Source organism: Danio rerio, chromosome 25, assembly GCF_052040795.2.
Source record: "Danio rerio strain M-AB ecotype USA chromosome 25, GRCz13ab, whole genome shotgun sequence".
In the NCBI taxonomy this organism is placed as follows: domain Eukaryota; kingdom Metazoa; phylum Chordata; class Actinopteri; order Cypriniformes; family Danionidae; genus Danio; species Danio rerio.
The window spans coordinates 16804310-16823832 of record NC_141045.1 but is presented as its reverse complement, the minus strand read 5'-3'; the positions used below and the strand labels follow the sequence as shown (position 1 = coordinate 16823832).

The following is a 19523-nucleotide window of genomic DNA, read 5'->3' as shown; positions in this document are numbered from 1 at the left end:
CAGAAACAGCTTTACAGTACATGTATTCTAAAAAATAAACATCAACAATAAAAAAACGTTTGATGTGTTTTAGTCTGAAAAATAGAATGGAGGGATGAATGAAAGGTTGGTGTTTACTTCTAAAGTTAAACAGATGTTGGAATAAAAGTAATGATTGTTTTGCTATTTATCATTTTCAAACAACAAGGCAAAAAAAAAAGCATTATCAATCACCATTTTCAATGTGCTGTCCCACAGCAGTTATTTGTTTTGATACAACCACCACCAGGACTCTTGTTTCTAGCAACCGCTGCTAGGACACGTCTAACATCCTGTCAGTAAACATTGCGATTTTCATTATGATTACAAAAAAATCTCTAAGCTCTGCATTCCCCTCAAACCATTTACTGTCACGCTTTCACTTAAATAATCAAAAAGTAATGGCTATTGTCTTCCGCTTCCTCTTATCAGCGCAACCTTTTACAGCACCCAGAAGAGGAGTCTTAAAATGCATGCTTCTGAGAGGCCTGTGGAAATGCCTCATCTTTGAAGCAAACAGCTCCTTCTGATGGAAAAGATGAAAGGTGCGTGAAAAGAGAGAAAAAGGGAGCGAGGATGAGTATCCATTTTATCCACTCAGCAAACAGAAATGCCTGCTCTTCTGCGTATTTGCATGTGAATGCAAGAATCTGTTCCCATGGCTCTTTCAGGCACGAAAGGTAGGACGACAGCACAATAGCTAATGTTTATCATTCGAAGATCCCAGTGACAAAAAAAAATCCGTCTCGCTATTTAGCCTTCACAAACACTGCCGAGGGATGCAGAGACCAAAACTCAGAGAAGGTGACAATGTATTAGACGCATAATAGAGTTCTTGCAGCAAAATACAATCAGGTGACAAGGAGGCACAGTCTGTTCTACAGCACAGTGTGAAGTTAAAAAAAGGTTTGCTGATGATTTACCAGCAGAATGCCGCATTCTACTCAAGCCGTTTGTGTTTCGCAGTTTTACATTGCAAGTGCATGCCCATGTCAAAATAAATAAATAAATGTAAATTAAATGCTAATGTAACCCTCGATACACAAATGTATTATAAGCGGTTAATCAATGGACCAGATGCTCAGAAGTCTAAATTCCTCTAAAGAGAGAGAAGATACAACAACAGTGAAGGACTCGGACACGGAAGTAAGAATAATAAAAGATTGTATTGTAAAATTTTCACAGAAATATAAAATAAAAAAATTACAAAATAATAAAAATAAATAAAACAAATTCTAGGCTTTTTTTTTCCACACTTATCTAATGACCTCAATCTTATTTACACTTTCTAATAACACTTCTCTTTCTTCACAGAGTTTTATGGCTGTATCGCTAATAAGGTAAGTTAATATTATGTTATTTTTCTGTTTTTTAATTGTTAAGGGCTAATATTATATTTTGGTTACTATTATAACAATAATATAATACTAATATACTAATAACAATACTATATTAAAGGTTTATAAGTGTAAGTTAATAATACAATATTAAAATTGTTTAATTATTCAACATATAATCAAGATCTCCCTTCTTAAACCAATTAACTTCTCTCTATAAAGCTTCAAAAATTGCAACGAATGAACACTCTAATGAAACAATGTACAAATAAAATAAAAATGAAAATAAAACATTCACTTAAAACATTTCAAAATGTCCTAAAAGTCCAACTCCACAATTAGACACGCACTGATGGAAGTTGAGACAATCCAAACCCAGAAAAGTGTTCACATCAATTAATTCGAATCCAGAGCAGATCACATTCAGCAACTGACGTCAATAGAACATCTCACCGATGAAAAACCAGAAGAAGATGCACAAACAAACAAAACAAAGGAAATAAAAAAACACAAGGCCAAAGAAACCATTAGCATTTTACAGTGTATGCATTATTTCAGCTTAACACATTTATTAATAAACAGCAACAGTAAATAACCATGTATATGCTTCTCTCTGCTGAATTTCTGTGTTTTTCCTATTTGATAATGAGACTGCCTACAGGGAGGAGATACAGGCCCCTTGGTGCACTGACAATAATCTGCTCCTTAACACCAACAAGTCCAAGGAGCTCATTGTGGACTTCAGGAAGGGACAAACATGCTCACATGATCCCATCCACATCAATGAGATGGCCCTTGGACCACCAACACCTCCAGCCTGGTCAAGAAGGCTCACCAGCGCCTATTTTTCTTATGGCAAATTAAGAAGAACCAGCTCTCATCAGCCGTCTTGGTGAACTTCTACCACTGCACATTAGAAAGCATCCTGAGCAACTGCGTCACAGTCTGGTATGGAAGCTGCTCTGTTGCTGAGCGTAAGGCACTGCAGCGGGTGATGAAAACTGCCCAACGCATCACAGGGACCACACTGCCAGCCATTGAGGACGTCCAGAAGAAACACTGTCTGCGTCGAGCACCCAGTAATCTTAAGGACTCCTCTCACCCTGCTCACAGACTGTTTTCTCTCCTGCCTTCCAGCAGGTGCTTCAGGCTCCCTTGGACAAAAACCAGCAAACTGAGGAACAGCTTTTCCCCCAGAGCTGTCTCTCTTTTGACTCTTTTATCCCCCAAATATACCCCCACTCTCCTCTAACTTATACTCCTCACAATCACTGCACTGTTTAACATTTTCACATATAAAATTTGCACATATTCATTGCACTACATGGCACTGATTCACTTATTTGAACTGTACATACCCACTGCACATGGACATTTGTAATTATGCACACACCCACTGTACATATACATTTGTAATGTTTATCTATCTGCACACTACTAATTATTAATAGCAACCTGTACATATATTTATTTATTGTAAATCTCTGTCCAAAGCTAATCCAATCTGAATATAATATTCATAGTACATCCATCTGTAAATATCACCATAGTTTTTCTATAACTGCACTTTATAACTTATACCTCTTTCCTGCACTTGCTGCTATTGCACTGCTGGTTAGACCTAAACTGCATTTCATTGCCTTGTACTTGTAAATGTGTAATGACATTAAAGTTGAATCTAATCTAATGCTTGGATTAAACTGCTCAGTTCAAAGTGGTCACGTAATTTGTAAAGTTTAATGTCTTTCTGTTGTATTCATATAGTGTATTATCTCCAAAATAAATAAAAACAATAAAAAAGAAAAGAAAAAAGCCGCTCGCGGCATCAACAGAGCTGTGAAAGGAGCGCTCTTTCCCTCAGTCTCACACACACATAAAGGCATCTAAACGTGCACAAACACACCTTTTAAACTTGACAAAAACTCTCGAAAACCTTTACTGTCTACTGTGTCTTTGATATGGTGCAAAGTTTATTATGCGTTATTGAATCATCAAGGAGGATGCAGCAAAGAAAAGTCACTTATAAATTAAAACTACTTTATTATTTTATGCAACAGCCTTACATTTAAAAGAGAAACTTAAGGGCGATCATATGCAAAAAGACCTCAGCCTATAATTTGTTCCAGATGTTTTCTTTCCCTATTTATTTATTTGTTTATGTGTTTGGCGCATGTACTCGTGTGCGATCGGAAAACTGTGCCCACCTCTCCTTTCATGCTGCCCCGAAGGCCCGGCTAGCCCTCTTTGGCCCAAGGTATTCGGCGGGCCGAAAAAGGCCGGAGGCTGGCCCCGATTTGGTCCTATTAGGCCCCGGAAGTGACAGTGGAAACGCTACTGGCCTTGGCTCGCTCGCTTTAGGCGCGATAGTGGAAACGCGGCTAGTCATGTACAAATGTTCAAATGGGAAAAGGTGCAGGAAATTCATTTGGGGAAAAAGGAAATTTTACAAGTGAAAATGTTCTAAAACCATATGCCTTGTTGGTATTTTTACTAGTGTTCCTTGTGGGTTTCACTTGTAATGTTAACATTGCACATGTGAAGCTAATGTGACGTTTACATGAAATGTTTGTAATGTTTTAACAATTTGTGAACGTAATTGCATGCAGTATGTGTGCATTTATTTTGACAAACGCTGAGGTTTAAATGTGGGGTTAGGGCTTAATGCTAAAAAAAAGTCTAAACAGTGTAATGCAAGTAAAATGATTGCAGCCATCTGCAATGAAGGTATAATTAAGACTATAATTAATTGGCAATAAATTTCCCATACACCATCTGTTTATCGAAGCCAACGTTTCTCATTATAATCAATAAAGTACTTTGCCATTTAAAAAAGGGTCTAAGCAAGTGTCAAAATGTGAGCAGTTGGGAGTGAGAATGTGTTAAAACGAGCGCTTCTAAACCCTCAAGACTCTCTCAGAAGTCTGTGCGTGGACCGCAAGCATATGTTGTGCCGGTATAAACACATTTTGTCATCCCAGAGTTCATTTTCTGGAATAACAGTCATTGCTTCTGTGGATTGCACCTTCACAGACGCTGCATAAAACCACTAAACAATCAGACAAAGGCTTTATAGGCTGGTATACACATGTGGCACACTGGCAATTGCGGAAATGTACTTTCTAGCGCCGAGACAGAACGGATCCAGATAATGAACTCCCATTTCCCATAGTACATACTGGCACTCGGACAAAAGTACACACTTGGGGCCAATAGCACATGGAGCTCGCCATGTGTTTTGATATAACAGCAGTGCTTTTATTATTAAAGTCTACAGCTTATTTTCGCAGCCGTGCTCATTTTAAAGTTCGCAAAAAGAAATTTGGAGCCGAGGATTTGATTTGTAGAGATATTTTAGTGGCAAACTGGCGAAAAGTTGTGAAAGCAATGAAATGTTTTAGAAACTTAAAAGAGATTAAAAAAAATACCCCTCTATAAAAAAATATACATATATATAATATAAAGCATGTAAGAGTTGGTCTTTAAATCATTTTGTTATTTTTGCTTTGAATAGTGCACACGCACACACGCACACACACACACTTTTTATTGAAAACAAAAGTTCATTGTTTACCCACCCTTTTTCATTCATTTATTTTCTTTTCGGCTTGGTACCTTTATCTATAAAGAGTCACCACAGCGGAATGAACCAACACCTTATTTAGCATATGTTTTACGCAGCAGATGCCCTTCCAGCTGCAACCCATCACTGGGAAACAGCCATATACTCCCATTCACACATATATACTGCAAACAATTTAGCTTACCTAATTCACCTAGTGCTTGTCTTTGGACTTGTGGGGAAAGTCCACCTAGAGGACACCCAAAGGAACACAGGGAGAACATGCAAACTCACAGAAATGCCAACTGACCCAGCCGAGGCTTGAACCAGTGACCTGCTTGCTGTGAGGCGATCGTGCTACCCACTGCACCACTGTGACACATACCCAACCTTTTATTATTATAAAATTGTTTTAAAAAACATAAAATTGACACAATACTTCATTTTTTAAAGAATCTCCTTCATTCTATTTAAATTTCAAGCTTCAAAAATGTAAAATCATAAAAGAATCATGAAAGAAACTACTTCATGATCTTAGGAGTAAAAAAAAACACCAACTTTATTTATTTTCCTTTTGCTCCAGTTAGCTGTTTATCGTTGCCTGTAATTAAAGAGCCCATATTATACATGAAATAGGGTCATATCTTGGTTGTAAGGGTCTCTAACAACAGTCTAATATGCATGCTAGGTCAAAAAACACTTTCATGGTCTTATAATCTGCATTTATTTTTACCTAATTATCCTAGCGACTCCCGTATGAATCGTCCAGTGATTCATTTGTTCCCAAACCCCTAATCTGCCCTGATTGGACCAATGACAGCCTGTTGCGATTGGTCGACTGCCTTCAGTCAGAGAGTGAAATGCCCAACAGCTAATCAGCAATATAAAAGTAATCACAGTTCATACACGCTCGATAGTGTGTAGGCGTGGATTTTAGCTGCCAGTGGGTCAATGTAAATACAGAAGATGGACTTGAAAATACAGACGACTAACTATTTTATTGAGCAAAAACTCCAAAAACAGTTGAGGAGATCTTCTAGCTTGTCTCACTCTGCTATTTTCACAGACACACACACACACGCATATTGCACGCACACACACACACATACACAAACACTTAACCCTGCTCCGGACGACAACGCGCGCACACACACACACACAAACACACACATCCGGACGCACACGCAAACACAGACACACACACTACCCTCCTCCACAGAGCTCCGTAAACAAAGGCAAAGCAGCATGCGTCGCGTTTTAAACGTGGCTTTGCACCCGATATGAGAATAAAGCGAGTTAACCTGATACAGTACATGCGGTTACAAGTAACAAATCACAACTTAATACATTTGCAAGCTAGAGTAAACAAGGCAACTTTAATTGCACGTACTTACACTTGAGAAATGGAGAAAGAAACCCATCCTGACGTCCATCAGTAAGTTACTCTTTACTGATCCTTCCTTTAACAAATGCCAATGAAGTATTCTTTGTAGTATGTAGTTTGCAGAAGTTTCCAGTAGTTTCCAACTGCTTGGCTATAATGCTGAGGTTTCATCTTTGGGTAGAGACTCAATAATATCCATCTGCAGTGTGACTTCAATCGACCGGCATGTTTGTGTGTGTATGTGTGTGTGTGTGTGTGTGTGTGTGTGTGTCTGGGTTTCTATGTCAGAGGGCGGGGCTGCAGGTTTGAAATCTCCCGGGTTTGCGCGTGCACGTGAATAACTTGGTTTCGTTAGTACATCATGGCGAAACACCTAATGACTTGTTATCAAGACGACTCGTTTGAAGCACTATGAGTCGACTCTTTTATAAATTAATCACCAGTTTTAAACACTGTACACTAACAGATTTAAGCCTTAGCTGGATACTTCACTTCACTTAGAGCTGTGTTACACACTACATGTAAGGGCATTTTCAAAAACTCATAATATGAGCTCTTTAAACTGAAGCCTTGAATCAGAGGACCAGGCCAGTCTTTCACAAATAAATTAATCTGTTTAATGATAGATAGATCAAACAATTCAATGAAAGTGATACATTTGATGAATATGATACATTTACATAGCAGATATCACTACAACATTATTATTCATACGTTTCATACACAAGTACATTTTACAAGACAATGCCATTCTAAAAACGTACCGCTATATACATTTCTGGAGAGCGTCAAATTGTCCCAGGAGCTACATTTCAGAGGTGTGAACAAACTGATCTCACAGTTCGGTTCGGTTAATTTCATGCCATCGATTTGGTTAAATTCGATATCTTGGTGCATCACAATGCATTGAAGATGCTTACCATACACAGCGTTATATTTTGGGGGGAGGGGGTGCTTTAACAAGCTGTCTGTATAAACACACTCACAAATAGTGCACGCTTGCTTGCTTGCTGGGTGGGGAGCGATATTGTGAAACCGCCCACTCCTGTTCAAATTACACCAGAGTTACCGCGCTTTATTCGGAAATTCGGGAATGCAGACATATATACAGAAGTATCGCTGTAACAGCTGAGAGGAAAAGAGAGGGGAGGAAAAGTCAGGCCAGCAGCCGAGAGGAAAAGTCACGCTAGCAGGTAAAATGGCCCACAGTGAGAGAGAGAGAAAGAAAGACAGAGAGAAATGGAGTTCACTTTCATTCCCTCAATCTCAGAGAAATAGGGGCTTCTGCTGTAAGTGTCTATAAGACTGTCCAGAAAACTCACACACGCAGTGAAATTGTGCACAGTTTCTGCGTTTTTAAGTAAATGGCACCTGGAGTGTTGTAAATACCCACACTCGCCTCCCTCGCAACAGAGCGCATATGAGATAAATGACGCCAGTACATGACCGGTTATGATTATTACTGAACCGATACCGAATTGTCCGTGTCTGCATATCGGTGCACCGAAGAAACAATTAATTTTGACACGCCAACTACATTTTTTGCAATTTTTATTTTCACGAATCTACCAGAGGCCGCTGTGTATGCTTTTTGAGATCTCAAATTTCTTTTGCGAGTGCCACTCGTGCCTGCTGTTCTCACAAAAATCCACCAGAGTCCGCTTTCGTCTGACTGACCTACCAACCCATTCATCCACCCCCTTTCCTAAACCCAACCAATAGTGTTTTTTTTTAAAGCACTGATTAACAAGCGCCCACTCACTTCCCTAAACCCAACTGACAGTGTTCCAGCAATTTAGTAAAAGTAAAAAGCCCTTGCAGCAGCCTGATTTTTACCACAATTTCAGATTTTACCACATTCTCACCCTGTTATTTACTCGTTAGTTTTTATTTTTTGGCTTTTGTTTTTGTCTTACCTACTTTATTCGCCAGACTCAAACCCCGTCATCGCAGTCAACTCCTCTCTGCATTTCAAACCCTCCAACATATGCAGCAAGCCACTGAACAAACTGGTAACAGCGACAAAACAGTCCACACAGAGAAAATCAGTCAGCTAATAAGCACAGAAAGAAACAGCGTCATTCGTTTTGAAAACTAAATGCAGCCATACGAAGTTCTGTCTACAAAATATGCAATCCCCACATTCCCCAGAAATGTATAAAGGGCTACATTTTCAAAATAACCCTATATTGCAACCAGAGGTTAACCAATAAAAGTAAACCCAAGGTAATCCACATCTTCAGTAGAACATTTAAAGGGCCATGAAACCCCCCATTTCAGCAGGATGTTTTCACACCTCTAGTTTGGAAAAAGTCAGGAAAGTGGGTGTGTCTAGCTTTGTTTGGGTGGGATATTAACGTACTGTTAATTAAGTAACTTAGAAATCATTTTAACTAAGGTCTGTCTTTAACCACTGAAAGAGTACTGCTGACCATACCAACTATAACTTTGCCATCTGAATAAATAAAGAAAGGGCGCTGATCGCATACACTTACCGAATCTGTAGACAGGATAATCACCACATACTGGAGCTGCGTCTTTTTTTAAAGGTGACGAGCAGCAAATCCGGATCTCACCATAGATGAGAAATGTTCTCAAGTAAAAAATGTTCCAAACAAACGCATTTCTGCCGCGCCTCGTTTACGGATCCATGCGTGAGTCCAGCAGCGCTCACATAGAGAGAAAATGAAAACAAAACCTTCACATTATGAAAGCAACACTGGCGACCCGTATCTCCAAACAATTTTTATTCTTTTCCCACAACTTTTGGCAAAACGACGTGTGTTGTCTCTCTGCCGTCTGAACACTGTTTCAGGTACAGTCTTAGAAAGCTAGCATGCATATTAATGAAGTTGCAGCGCATTCATAATGGAGGGCGCTGATTGGTTTAAACCAAGCCTTACTCATGAATGAATGCAACGCACTCAGAGACGTAATACGGGACGCCTTGGTACAGACGTCCAGTCCACACGCTGGAATACAAGCTATTATCTCATGGCCGTGACGCAGCTTCAAAACTTTGCTTTAAACCGGAAGTACGAATTTGCTCAAAATAACGCAACAACAATAAATTTTCACTTTTTAGTGAGATATATGTGTCCTAATAGTGTTTTTAGCAGTGTGGGACACATATATGACTGTCAACAGCTCAAAAAATATGTTTTGGTGTTTCGTGACTCTTTAAGAATTTTTCTTAGTTGAAACTGTGGTTTAAACATTTCGATTATTTTTTTTTTCACCCAAAAATGTGAAAAGCTGTGCATTTTAAGAATAAAAATGTTAAAACCACATTTTCAATTGTATGTATTGGAGATATACTGAAGACTTCTCTTACGAAGCAAATCGATCAATCTGTGCAAATAACTCAATATTATTTACAACACTATTACCATGAACTAACAGCCATTGAAAATAACGGAGAATAAAAATAAGCTGTAAACTTGAATAAAAAAAAAACATTATCGGTTTAATATACTGTTTGCCCCAGGTTTGTAATTTTGTACTGTGGAAAATGGGATTTCACTATCTGCAGCTGTTTTGTCTGTGCTAGAAACACCAATTCTCATTTCTCTAATCAATTCTCACAGAAAAGTTACTGAACCTAACAATTTTTTACTTAATTTTGTTGTGCAGTTGGACAGCCTGATTCCTCATGCAAACACACTGATAAAATGTTTATCTTGGCTAAAACCATCTGCTGAATACACAAATGGCTGCATTATACTGTGGTCCCACCTCGAAACACACAAAAATGTTTCTATTTTCCTACACGTAATGACATACATTTACAGAATCTTTTCTGAAGCACAACCACTGACAAAAAGAGAGTGAATATTAATGTTGGCTCTTCGTTCACCTACAACATAAAGGCCCACCACCACCCTTTCCAAGTTGCTTATGCTGCACTTCCTCCGCTCCTTGTCATTTGGCTGTGAGAAGGAGCCTGATTTGTTTACTTGGGGTCAATTTGCTCATCCCTCCATTGTGCTTCAGAATATTCATCACAGCTGTGTACACTTAATTGCCATGGAAACAATTAAAGGGCCTTCCAGTTTAGAATCTGCATCTGCCCAGCTGCAATAACAGAAGGGCCTGGAATGAAATTAGAAACGTCAGTCAAAAGACGTAGGTGGAGAAAGGGTTTTAGGTCATTTTAACAGCCTTTTTACACAAAGAATGGCATGCTAATGTGCTTGCTTTTGCTGATGATTTTGTCCTTTCTCGCATCAAGGAAATGTGACAATTTACAGTGAAAATAGTTTTTCCTTTAATGGTACAAGCTACTTTTTACCAACACGTTTTTAAGAAATGTTTATTTAACAGTGGAATTCTTGTTGGGAAAAAAAAACTACATTACTCATTATTCTGTTGATAATCTCCACAAATCAGAATCAAAACCAGCAAAAAAGGTGTCAAAAATAACTTCTCAGTTTCTCATAAAGCACTGTTTCTTGCATGTTTCTTCACGTGCCATCCTGCTATTTGTAAAGAACTGTGTTGCAAGCAACAAATGCCACCTTTTTATTAAAAAAAACAACAACACTTTTGTATTTATGTAAAATCCCCCAGATGGTGCAAAAAACATCCACTTCTTTTCATTGCTGGTCCAGTGCTAGTGAAAAAATTAAACAACCGGCCCAGAGGTGCGTTTCCAAAAACCATCGTTAGCCAACTAAGGTCGCAAGTTCCATCATTATAAACATAGTTTGCGGATTTTGAGTTTTCCAAATCTGTCGTTTCAACAATCATTCGCAAACTGCGACGCAAACTTACACGTTTGCAACTATTTCTCTAGAGCTGTAGTTAACAGCATAGTTCCTGGATGTGTTGTAGTTCCTCTATGCTCTATTCCTTTCGAATGTTCCAAAATTTAAACTTGAAATTAAAAAAATAAAAAATAAAAATTTGCTTTCCAATTCTCTTAAGCCCAAAGACATAGGGCTGAGGGGAAGGACTAGATAGCCCTTAAAACTGAGATTTTTCAGGATTCCAACAAGGGGATGGCGGCCCACAAGGGGGCCTCCGCGAGCTTTATGGGGGGTTGCATCAAATTTAAAAAAATTCTTAGCAGTGGACAATTAGGATAATGATCATGTAGCCTATTTCAGTGGTCCTTAACCACCGGTCCGTGCATCAATTGGTAACAGGCTGCACAAAAAAATCATTAATTATTTCCGTTTTAATAGTATTTGAGTCTGAACGATCGTTTATTTTGAAAAGGCCTTTATTTTGAAATATGGCCATATTTTCTTGCTTACATCTCGGTCACTTTATAATGTCTGTGCAAGAAGATCAACTGATAAGATTACAAATGATGGCGGCCTTTTAGGGGCCGTTCGTATATTGCATAGTTCTGGAGTTTGCACAAGTTTGTTGTTTCCAGTGAAGGTACGCGGCTTGCGCGCACAAGCGGCACGATGCGCTTGAACTTATGAACCCCGGGCTAGGAGCGCACTGCAAGTCACGTGACAAGAATTCGTTTTCTCAGACAAACACAGATCACACCAACATTGCAGTGGTTTGTACTTTTCTTCATAAATAAAACTTGTATCAGAGCGACAGCAATGTTTTTTCAGTATGTCATCCTCTATAAAAACGGTTAATGGTTGCCTAGTAACCTACAAAAAAAGGCAAAAAAAGGTTGGAAACCACGGCCCTAGAGTGAGTACATCTTAAAATGGATGCTAAAAACCTGGCCTCCATTACATGAACAAAGGTAAACTTTCTCCTTATAGACGAAAGTGGAGAAAATTGACAGCTTTTTACCCAAAGACTTCCACTGTAACTGCATTTCTTCAAGGAAATGGGCATCTTGCAGCGGAACTGTCCTGCCCCCGGGTTCCAAAATGGTAGTAAACAAGACATCCCTGTGACCTGAATCTTTTTCCTTTCCACCTTCCACTCTTCCAACCTCCTTTTTTGGCACTGCCTGTAATTTCCCAATGGATGTTAGCACAGTAAAAGTCATTATCTTTTCAAACGGTGACAGTTAAGCCTAAGGAATCACAGAGTGTCTGCCTTTTCGACACTAAACTATGGGACCCCCTGACATCCACCTTCCATTCTCTTGTCGGATTGATTGGCTTGGAATAGATAAGTCCAAACATCAAGCTGAGAAATGAGGCCACACTTAGAGACAGGTGAGAAGGCCAACTCACACACTCACACAAACGCTGTGGGTGATGTGTCAAACTGCCACTAAAACCCTTGACCCAGCACAGACACCATTAGAGAAGCACATCAACTGAACCAAAGAACGGGGCTGGTTAAACGTTTTTCACATGAAAATATGGACAAGCAAAAAAAAGTACATGCCTAATTAGAGAGGAGAAAGAGACAAACATGATGTAAATACTAATTTACTGGTCACAGGATCATAAATTCAGAGAGGTTTATTTACTTTCGTGCCACTCCAAATTTAAATGACTTTATTATATTAGTTAATCATTACATGACTCCTTTCAATACTTGATTGAGGCATTTGCGGCCTTGAGTGGTCAGATATTTCCAAATAGAGTGCCGCTTACTAATGGTGTGAAATCCAATTCGGTTTCTCCATATGGGAATTGATTTTTCACAATAAACTTGTTAAACGTTAGACAGACATACTGTGAGCTACGAGGTTATTCATCAATGGTAAACACTCACCTGACACTTTAACAAGTGTGATCGTTCAATTGATTATTAACACAAATATTTCATCAGCCAATCACATGACAGCAACTGAATAAACTTTGGACATGTGGATGGGGTGAAGATAAACTTTTTAGGCTTAATCTTGGCATCAGAATGATATGGAGCCCTGCACATGCTAGAAAAAAAATCTAACCCAGGTTCATTCCGAATATGTACCCCTATATTCACTTCTGGAGAGCGCCAAATACATCCCAGGAGCTACGTTTTTTGCAGTTTTTGTATTTGCAAATCCACCAGAGGCCACTGTGTACGCCTTTTCAGATCTCAAATTTATCCCGCGAATGCCATCCGCAGCTGCTGTTCTCGTGTAAATCCACCAGTGGTCGCTGTTAACTGACTGACCAACCGATTGACCCACCCTCCTCCTTTCCTAAACCCAACCAATATTGTTTTTAAAAGCACAGATTGACCCGCCTACCCACTTCCATAAACCCAACCGACAGTCATAACTCATTAAGAGAATAAGCACAACCCATTTGGACCATGCAGTATTTTTCCATCCTTAAAATAGCAAAAGTGGATTCGGACATGCCCTTAATGCTTTTGCATCATGCACTTAAGACTTTGCGCCTAGATCAGTAAAATAGAGCCCAATTTATGGTTTCAAACCACTAAAGCGTCAATAAAAGCCCTTTTTGTTTAACTGCACATTAAATTTGCACATTAAATTACATTTTTGTTATCATAAGTGGACAGAGCAATGACCAAGGTCCCATAAAGCAAATTCATAACCATAAACAAACAGAATAACAAAATACAGAAACATTTTAATAAATAGATTTTTTTTTTTTACAGTGCAGTTTTATGGTAATTATTTGAAGCCTCTATTCCTATACACTTTCTCTGCAACTCTGCTAAAGAAAGTCAAACAGTACGTTCATTTGGAACAACATGAAGCAGAGTAAATGATAACAGACTTTTCATTTAAAAATGAACTATCCTTTTAAGGCCATGTAATTGAATTATCTTGTGCATTAGGCACATGCTTGAAATATATCATCCCTGGAAAGCATGAGACATTTGGCTTCTTATCTAATTCTGCTCTTAATCCCACTGTCCAGCAGACACATTCATAACAGAAGTAGATTCAGTTTCACTAAAAATATCTTCTCGCAGTCTCTGTACAAATCCTCCTCTGCTATATTTCTTTTCATTTAAAGAATAATGTATGTGATTCCTCATCCGTTCTGAAGTCCAGGAGAGTAACTACTTGAGCGAAACAAACTTGCTTTGTGAAATCCCCAAAATAATTTTCTTTCATGGGTCACGATGCCATTGTGACTCAACATCATGACAGCTGACAGAAAACAATGACAGCAAGCCACAATGATTTCCAATAGGAGTCTGTGAATACGGGGATCTAATTTTGAATAATTGTACTGGGTTTCTCGTCATGACAGGCATCCTGGCTCGGCTGTATGAAATCATTATATCCCTAATCGCAGAACGGACGCAGCGCCCTTCATAAATCTGCATTAGCGTGAATCTCACTTTGAAAGACTCATGGGCACAGCTTCTTAAATCACCATTACATTTACATTACTGTACTTGCTGGAGTTGTGACGCCTTGACAAATGGCTTACATTGCATTAATGTCACTTGGAGCGCAACAGCGGATCTGCCGTAACACTCCAATTACGTTTAACATACGTTTCGCACAATCAAATGAAACTTGATTTAATTTTGCACCAAGTAAAGCTGATTTGCAAATTATTGTCGGCACTGGACTCAAATGGAATCTTGTACTTATGCACACACTGTAAAAAAATTCTTGTTGCCTTAATTTTTGTTAGTTGAATCAAATTAATTTTTCTAGTCATCTCAACTTATATTAGAATCAGAATCAGTTTTATTGCCAAGTGTGCTTCACACACACAAGGAATTTGCTTTGGCTACAGAAGCTTCCAGTGTACATAAAGAGACAAGTGACAACACAAAATAAATATGAAAATGACGATAAACATTAAACAGAGATTCAGTTGGTCAAAAAGATCTGAATGTTGACCAACTGAATCTCTCTTTAATGTTTATCGACTTATTTTCCCATATTTATATCAATCAAACTGGCTAAAATTAATGAGGTCAACTTTGAATAGCTTAAAAAATAAGATTGAAACCTGATTAACCCATTAAAATAAGTTAAAGTAACATAAAAAAAAAAACATTTGTAGTCATGACTTAGGATTTCAGGAATCTTTTAGGATTTCTCACATTTGTCTTAGATGACAAAATAGTGGCTGAAATGAAAATGAATAAATGAATGGCCAGTTGCGCTGTAAATGTAAAATGGTATGACAAAGTTAAAGTTGATGATCTTTGATCATTGGTTTGACAAGTTTACAGCCAGCCGCTTAGTGCTCGTTGCGATCAGATTTTTCCTTCGATGAAGTTCTGGCAGTGTCTGAAGTTTTCAGACACTTTCCTGCAGTGTGACCACAGCTGCAATGAGAGTCAATCCAAGAGCCAATAGGAGCTCTGAACTTGATGACGCAATCTATGCAACAATTCAAAAGACTGCGGGTAAATGTCAAATCAGTTTTTTTTCTTCCTGGTTATATTATAGAGACATGCTGTGTGCAAAATTGTCGCTACAGATTGTTTCCGTTTGGTGGGAGGAATTATTTCAGAATGCAGGATAGTGAAAGGGTCACGGGTGGGTGACGTCAAACTCCAGGGGAATTTTCTTTCGTGTTTGGTGTGTCTTCATTATCATTCAGTCTGACTTTATGACAGCTGAGATCTTACAGTGTGACATGGGAGCCATGTTCGTGCAGTCTAACATGCTACAATTGTTCAGGATTATTAATAATTAAAAAATAATAAATAATAATAATAAATAAATAAATAAATAAATAAATAAATAAATAAATAAATAAATAAATAAATAAATAAATAAATAAATAAATAAATCTTTAGTCCCAAGTCGGCACTCACAACCGCTCAGATTTGCCAGTTCAACTACAAATCTCCTGCGCTCTGATTTTTGCTACACATTTTGCACGATTTCTGTAGCAGAACTCATTTGTTCACTTGTAGATGCAGAGGCATGAGCAGTGGAGGGCGGGAGAGGGGCAGGGTAGGTGTAAAGCTGTTTTACTGGCCAATGCCTGATCAATGAACAATGCCAGCAGTCAACGGGACAGGGGTGCAAAAGAATAATTTGTCTGATTCTTTGGGATTTTATTTTTTTTTTTTTTCTTAAAACATTTTTGTTAAAGGACCATGAAACCCCCTCGTTTCAGCAGGGTGTTTTCACACCTCTACTTTGGAAAAAGTCAGAAAAGTGGGCGTGTCCAGCTGTTTAGGGGGGAGTGTCGGAGGAACTAAAGTGTGATGGTGTGGGAGTGTCTATTTGTGCACGCGCGAGTTTCAGAGTCAAAATACACACCCACACAGACAGGAGAAAGTGATGGTGTTTAACCTACATGGACATCTGTAGTTGAATTATTTGCTGAATTATTAAATGTTGGACTTTAACTGCAGTTTGGCTCTTTCATTCAGGGAATTCATTCATGCCCCTCGCGACAAACGAGATATTTGATTCGAGGAACTGCTGCAAGCGTGTATTTTTCATGCAATATTTGATACCGCAAGGCAAATGAGAGAAAAAAAACCTCCGCATTTTCCGGAAACTTAGATGCACACGGCAGGTAGCGTCAGAAAGCCGCGTGTGTTATTCCGGTCACAAAATGCGGTGCTAACATTTCTGCACTCAGTGCAATAGTTAACTTAATTCGATACGAACAAACTGAATAAACAAAGAGCACTGGTCGCTCACTTACCAAATCTATAGAGACAGGACAATCACCAGCAACTAGAGCCGCGTCTTTATGGAGAGAAGACTACAAGCAAATCCAGATTTCAGCGTTTGCAGATGAGAACAGCTCTCAGGTAAACAATAAACCTCCTTAGACACCCAAGTTATTGTTGTCGAGCGTCGCGTACACTGTTAATCCACACGTGATCCAGATAAGCTCTCACAGAGAGAAAATGAAAACGAAACTTAACAGCAGCAAACTATAAAAGCAACACTTCACAACACAACAAGCTTGTTTTGCCAACACAACGTGGCGTCTTTGTGGTGTAAACACGGTGACACAAATTAATATTAATGAAGTTGCACAATAGAGCGCGCTGATTGGTTTGAACCAAGCCTTACTCATGCATTTATGCATCACACTGTAAGACGTAATAAGACACACTCAGGCACAGACGCCCAGTCCACACGCTGGAATACACGCTATTATGTCATGATCGTGACGCAGCTTCAAAAATTTGTTTCAAACAGGAAGTACGAATTTGCTTGAAATAACGCAAAAACAACCAATTTACACTTTTTAGTGAAATGTAGGTGTCCTAATAGTGTTTTTAGCAGTGTGGGACACATATACGACTGTCAACAGCTCAAAAAATGTGTTTTGGTGTTTCGTGACCCTTTAAATATCATTAATTCTATGCAATTAAATATTAAGTATTGAACATAAAGATAATTATTAAAAATAATAACTTACCCTCTGACTGCTCGTTGCGTCCAACAACATGAGCTGCCCTGTGTGCTGACGTACAAAAAATTGTCATTCCATTTCATTGGCTGTCTATAGCTAATAAACTGACTTTGCTGCTCTTTTACTGCTATATACATTTCCATAGAATTAATTATTGATACACTAGATATCATTCAGCATTTGTTTTTGCCGCTACATTTGTACAGTGCTCCCAGGATAAAAGTCATTCAACCACACTAGTCAAGACCAAAGCCCATGTGAAGATTCTGGACTGTGTATGGATGTAATAATGAGCAAACAAAGAAAACAAAGCATAAAGGCAGAACATTTCATAGATAAGAATTTATATATATATATATACCGATAATATATATATATATATATATATATATATATATATATATATATATATATATATATATGTTACAAACTTTTGAGCTAAACAAGTAACGTTATTGATGATAATACAGTCTCTTACTGCACTGATCATGAGGAAAGTAGTAAGACGCTGTGGTGCTAGAAACTTAGCCAGAGAGGGGCATGGATTAGATCAATTTTAACAAGGAGGAAGGATAATACATTTCCATGCACACAAACACTTGCTCTTAGTTAGAAATGCCCGTGCGGTCTTGTATCCATCAATGTAAAAAAGTGATGTAAAATGATCATTTTCGTAATTTAAAAGTATTTGCGTACCGACCACCGGAAAAACTCTCGATCATAGATATATGTATATACTGTATGTGTATATATCTCTGGCTCTGGATGGCAACGTTCTCCACTGCACCTTGGTCTAGGATTCATTTCAAAAGAGCACTAATGCCACACCTGTTGTAGTGCCCTCATGTGGATACTTGAGGGCACTAGCATTTGTTTTGTTTTTGCATGTGCACAGGTGATCACTTATTGTTTTCAGCTGTTCCTTGTTTGTTTAATTGAGTCCTGTCTTTATAAGCCTGTTTAGTTTTGTTGTGTTTTAGCTGCCTTTGGATTTTTGCTTTGTACTATTGTTCCTCATGATTTGGTTTGTTTGTTTGATCACTTTGTTTTTGTATCTTCTCAATGTTTTGAATTCCTGCTTGTTTCTTGTCTGCACTGTGTTTTTTTGGATCATCGTTGTTTCGTTTAATAAATCAATTTTGCTGCACATGAATCTTTTCTTGTTTTTGTGAAACCCTATTGTGACAACTACACTAAAACAGCGCTTTATTGACGCATTCCTTTCAATAGACACGAATCGTGTAGGTTACATTTAATGTAAATATCTATGAGAATTAATTATATTTAACAAAAATTTTTGTACCTTTTGCACCTCAGTCCCATTGGCTGCTGGCATTGTTCAATGGTCAGACTCGGCCAATAAAACAGCCTTACCCCAGCCCCACCCAGCACTGCTCACATTGTTGCAAATGAGTTCCTCTACAGAAATTGCGCAAAATGTGTAGCAAAAGCCAGAGCGCAAGAGATTTGTAGTTGAAATGGCAAATTTGAGAGGTTGTGAGTGCCGACTTGTGGTTGTACAGCAAAACTGCAATCAAATTTGTGGTACACATTTGTGTCTGTCAATTTGTAGTTGTGACATTTTACAAATATACAAATACTAATCTGCAACTTCAAATTCAAAACACAGGTGTTAGGATTATTGTCTGTGCGTGCTCATTGAGAGATTCAGCTATTCACATCAGACCTGTAAGTGTAAATTTCAGCTTACACATACAAATAGTATTATCAAGTCCTCACATTTAGATTTGCAAGCTCTCGAGTAATGATTTACCTTCATATGAAACATCCATACACAGTCATTTACACACATACATTATGGCCAATTCAGTTAATTCAATTCACCTATACCGCATGGCTTTGGACTGTGGGGGAAATCGGAGCAACCGGAAACCCATGAGAACTGACCCAGCCGGGACTCGAACTAGGGACATTCTTGCTGTGAGGCGACAGTGCTAACCACTGAGCCACCTGCAACTGGCCAACCATTCGTTTTAATAAACATTATCACCGTAAGATGGAAA

The 19523-nt window shown here is 38.4% G+C and overlaps 3 protein-coding genes across 4 annotated transcripts in view; 2 read left to right on the top strand and 1 right to left on the bottom strand.

Moving 5' to 3' along the window:
* LOC147830838 (uncharacterized) overlaps positions 1 to 19523 on the top strand; it is a 688366-nt gene that overhangs the window by 219924 nt on the left and 448919 nt on the right. The window lies entirely within an intron of this gene.
* Positions 1 to 19523, bottom strand: part of LOC147830840 (uncharacterized) — a 115524-nt gene that overhangs the window by 47387 nt on the left and 48614 nt on the right. The gene's annotated exons all lie outside the window — the stretch shown is intronic.
* On the top strand, positions 462 to 3529 carry LOC147830841 (uncharacterized). Of its 2 annotated transcripts, none has more exons than XM_087312031.1 (3): positions 462 to 1164; positions 1333 to 1358; positions 2017 to 3131. In XM_087312031.1, exons 1-3 carry the CDS (start codon positions 1087 to 1089, stop codon positions 2249 to 2251), a joined length of 339 nt encoding a protein of 112 aa, XP_087168157.1. In that variant the 5' UTR covers positions 462 to 1086; the 3' UTR covers positions 2252 to 3131. The 2 variants fall into 2 exon arrangements, with proteins under 2 accessions (XP_087168157.1, XP_087168158.1); XM_087312032.1 differs by having other exon boundaries at positions 477 to 698; positions 2006 to 3529.

What these genes read in the sequence shown, in the direction of transcription:
- LOC147830841 (XM_087312031.1), top strand. Translation starts at nt 1,087, where the DNA reads ATGGACCAGATGCTCAGAAGTCTAAATTCCTCTAAAGAGAGAGAAGAT. An exon ending in TGAAGGACTCGGACACGGAA is followed by an intron (nt 1,165 to 1,332) that starts GTAAGAATAATA and finishes CTTTCTTCACAG; the next exon opens with AGTTTTATGGCTGTATCGCT. An exon ending in ATGGCTGTATCGCTAATAAG is followed by an intron (nt 1,359 to 2,016) that starts GTAAGTTAATAT and finishes GACTGCCTACAG; the next exon opens with GGAGGAGATACAGGCCCCTT.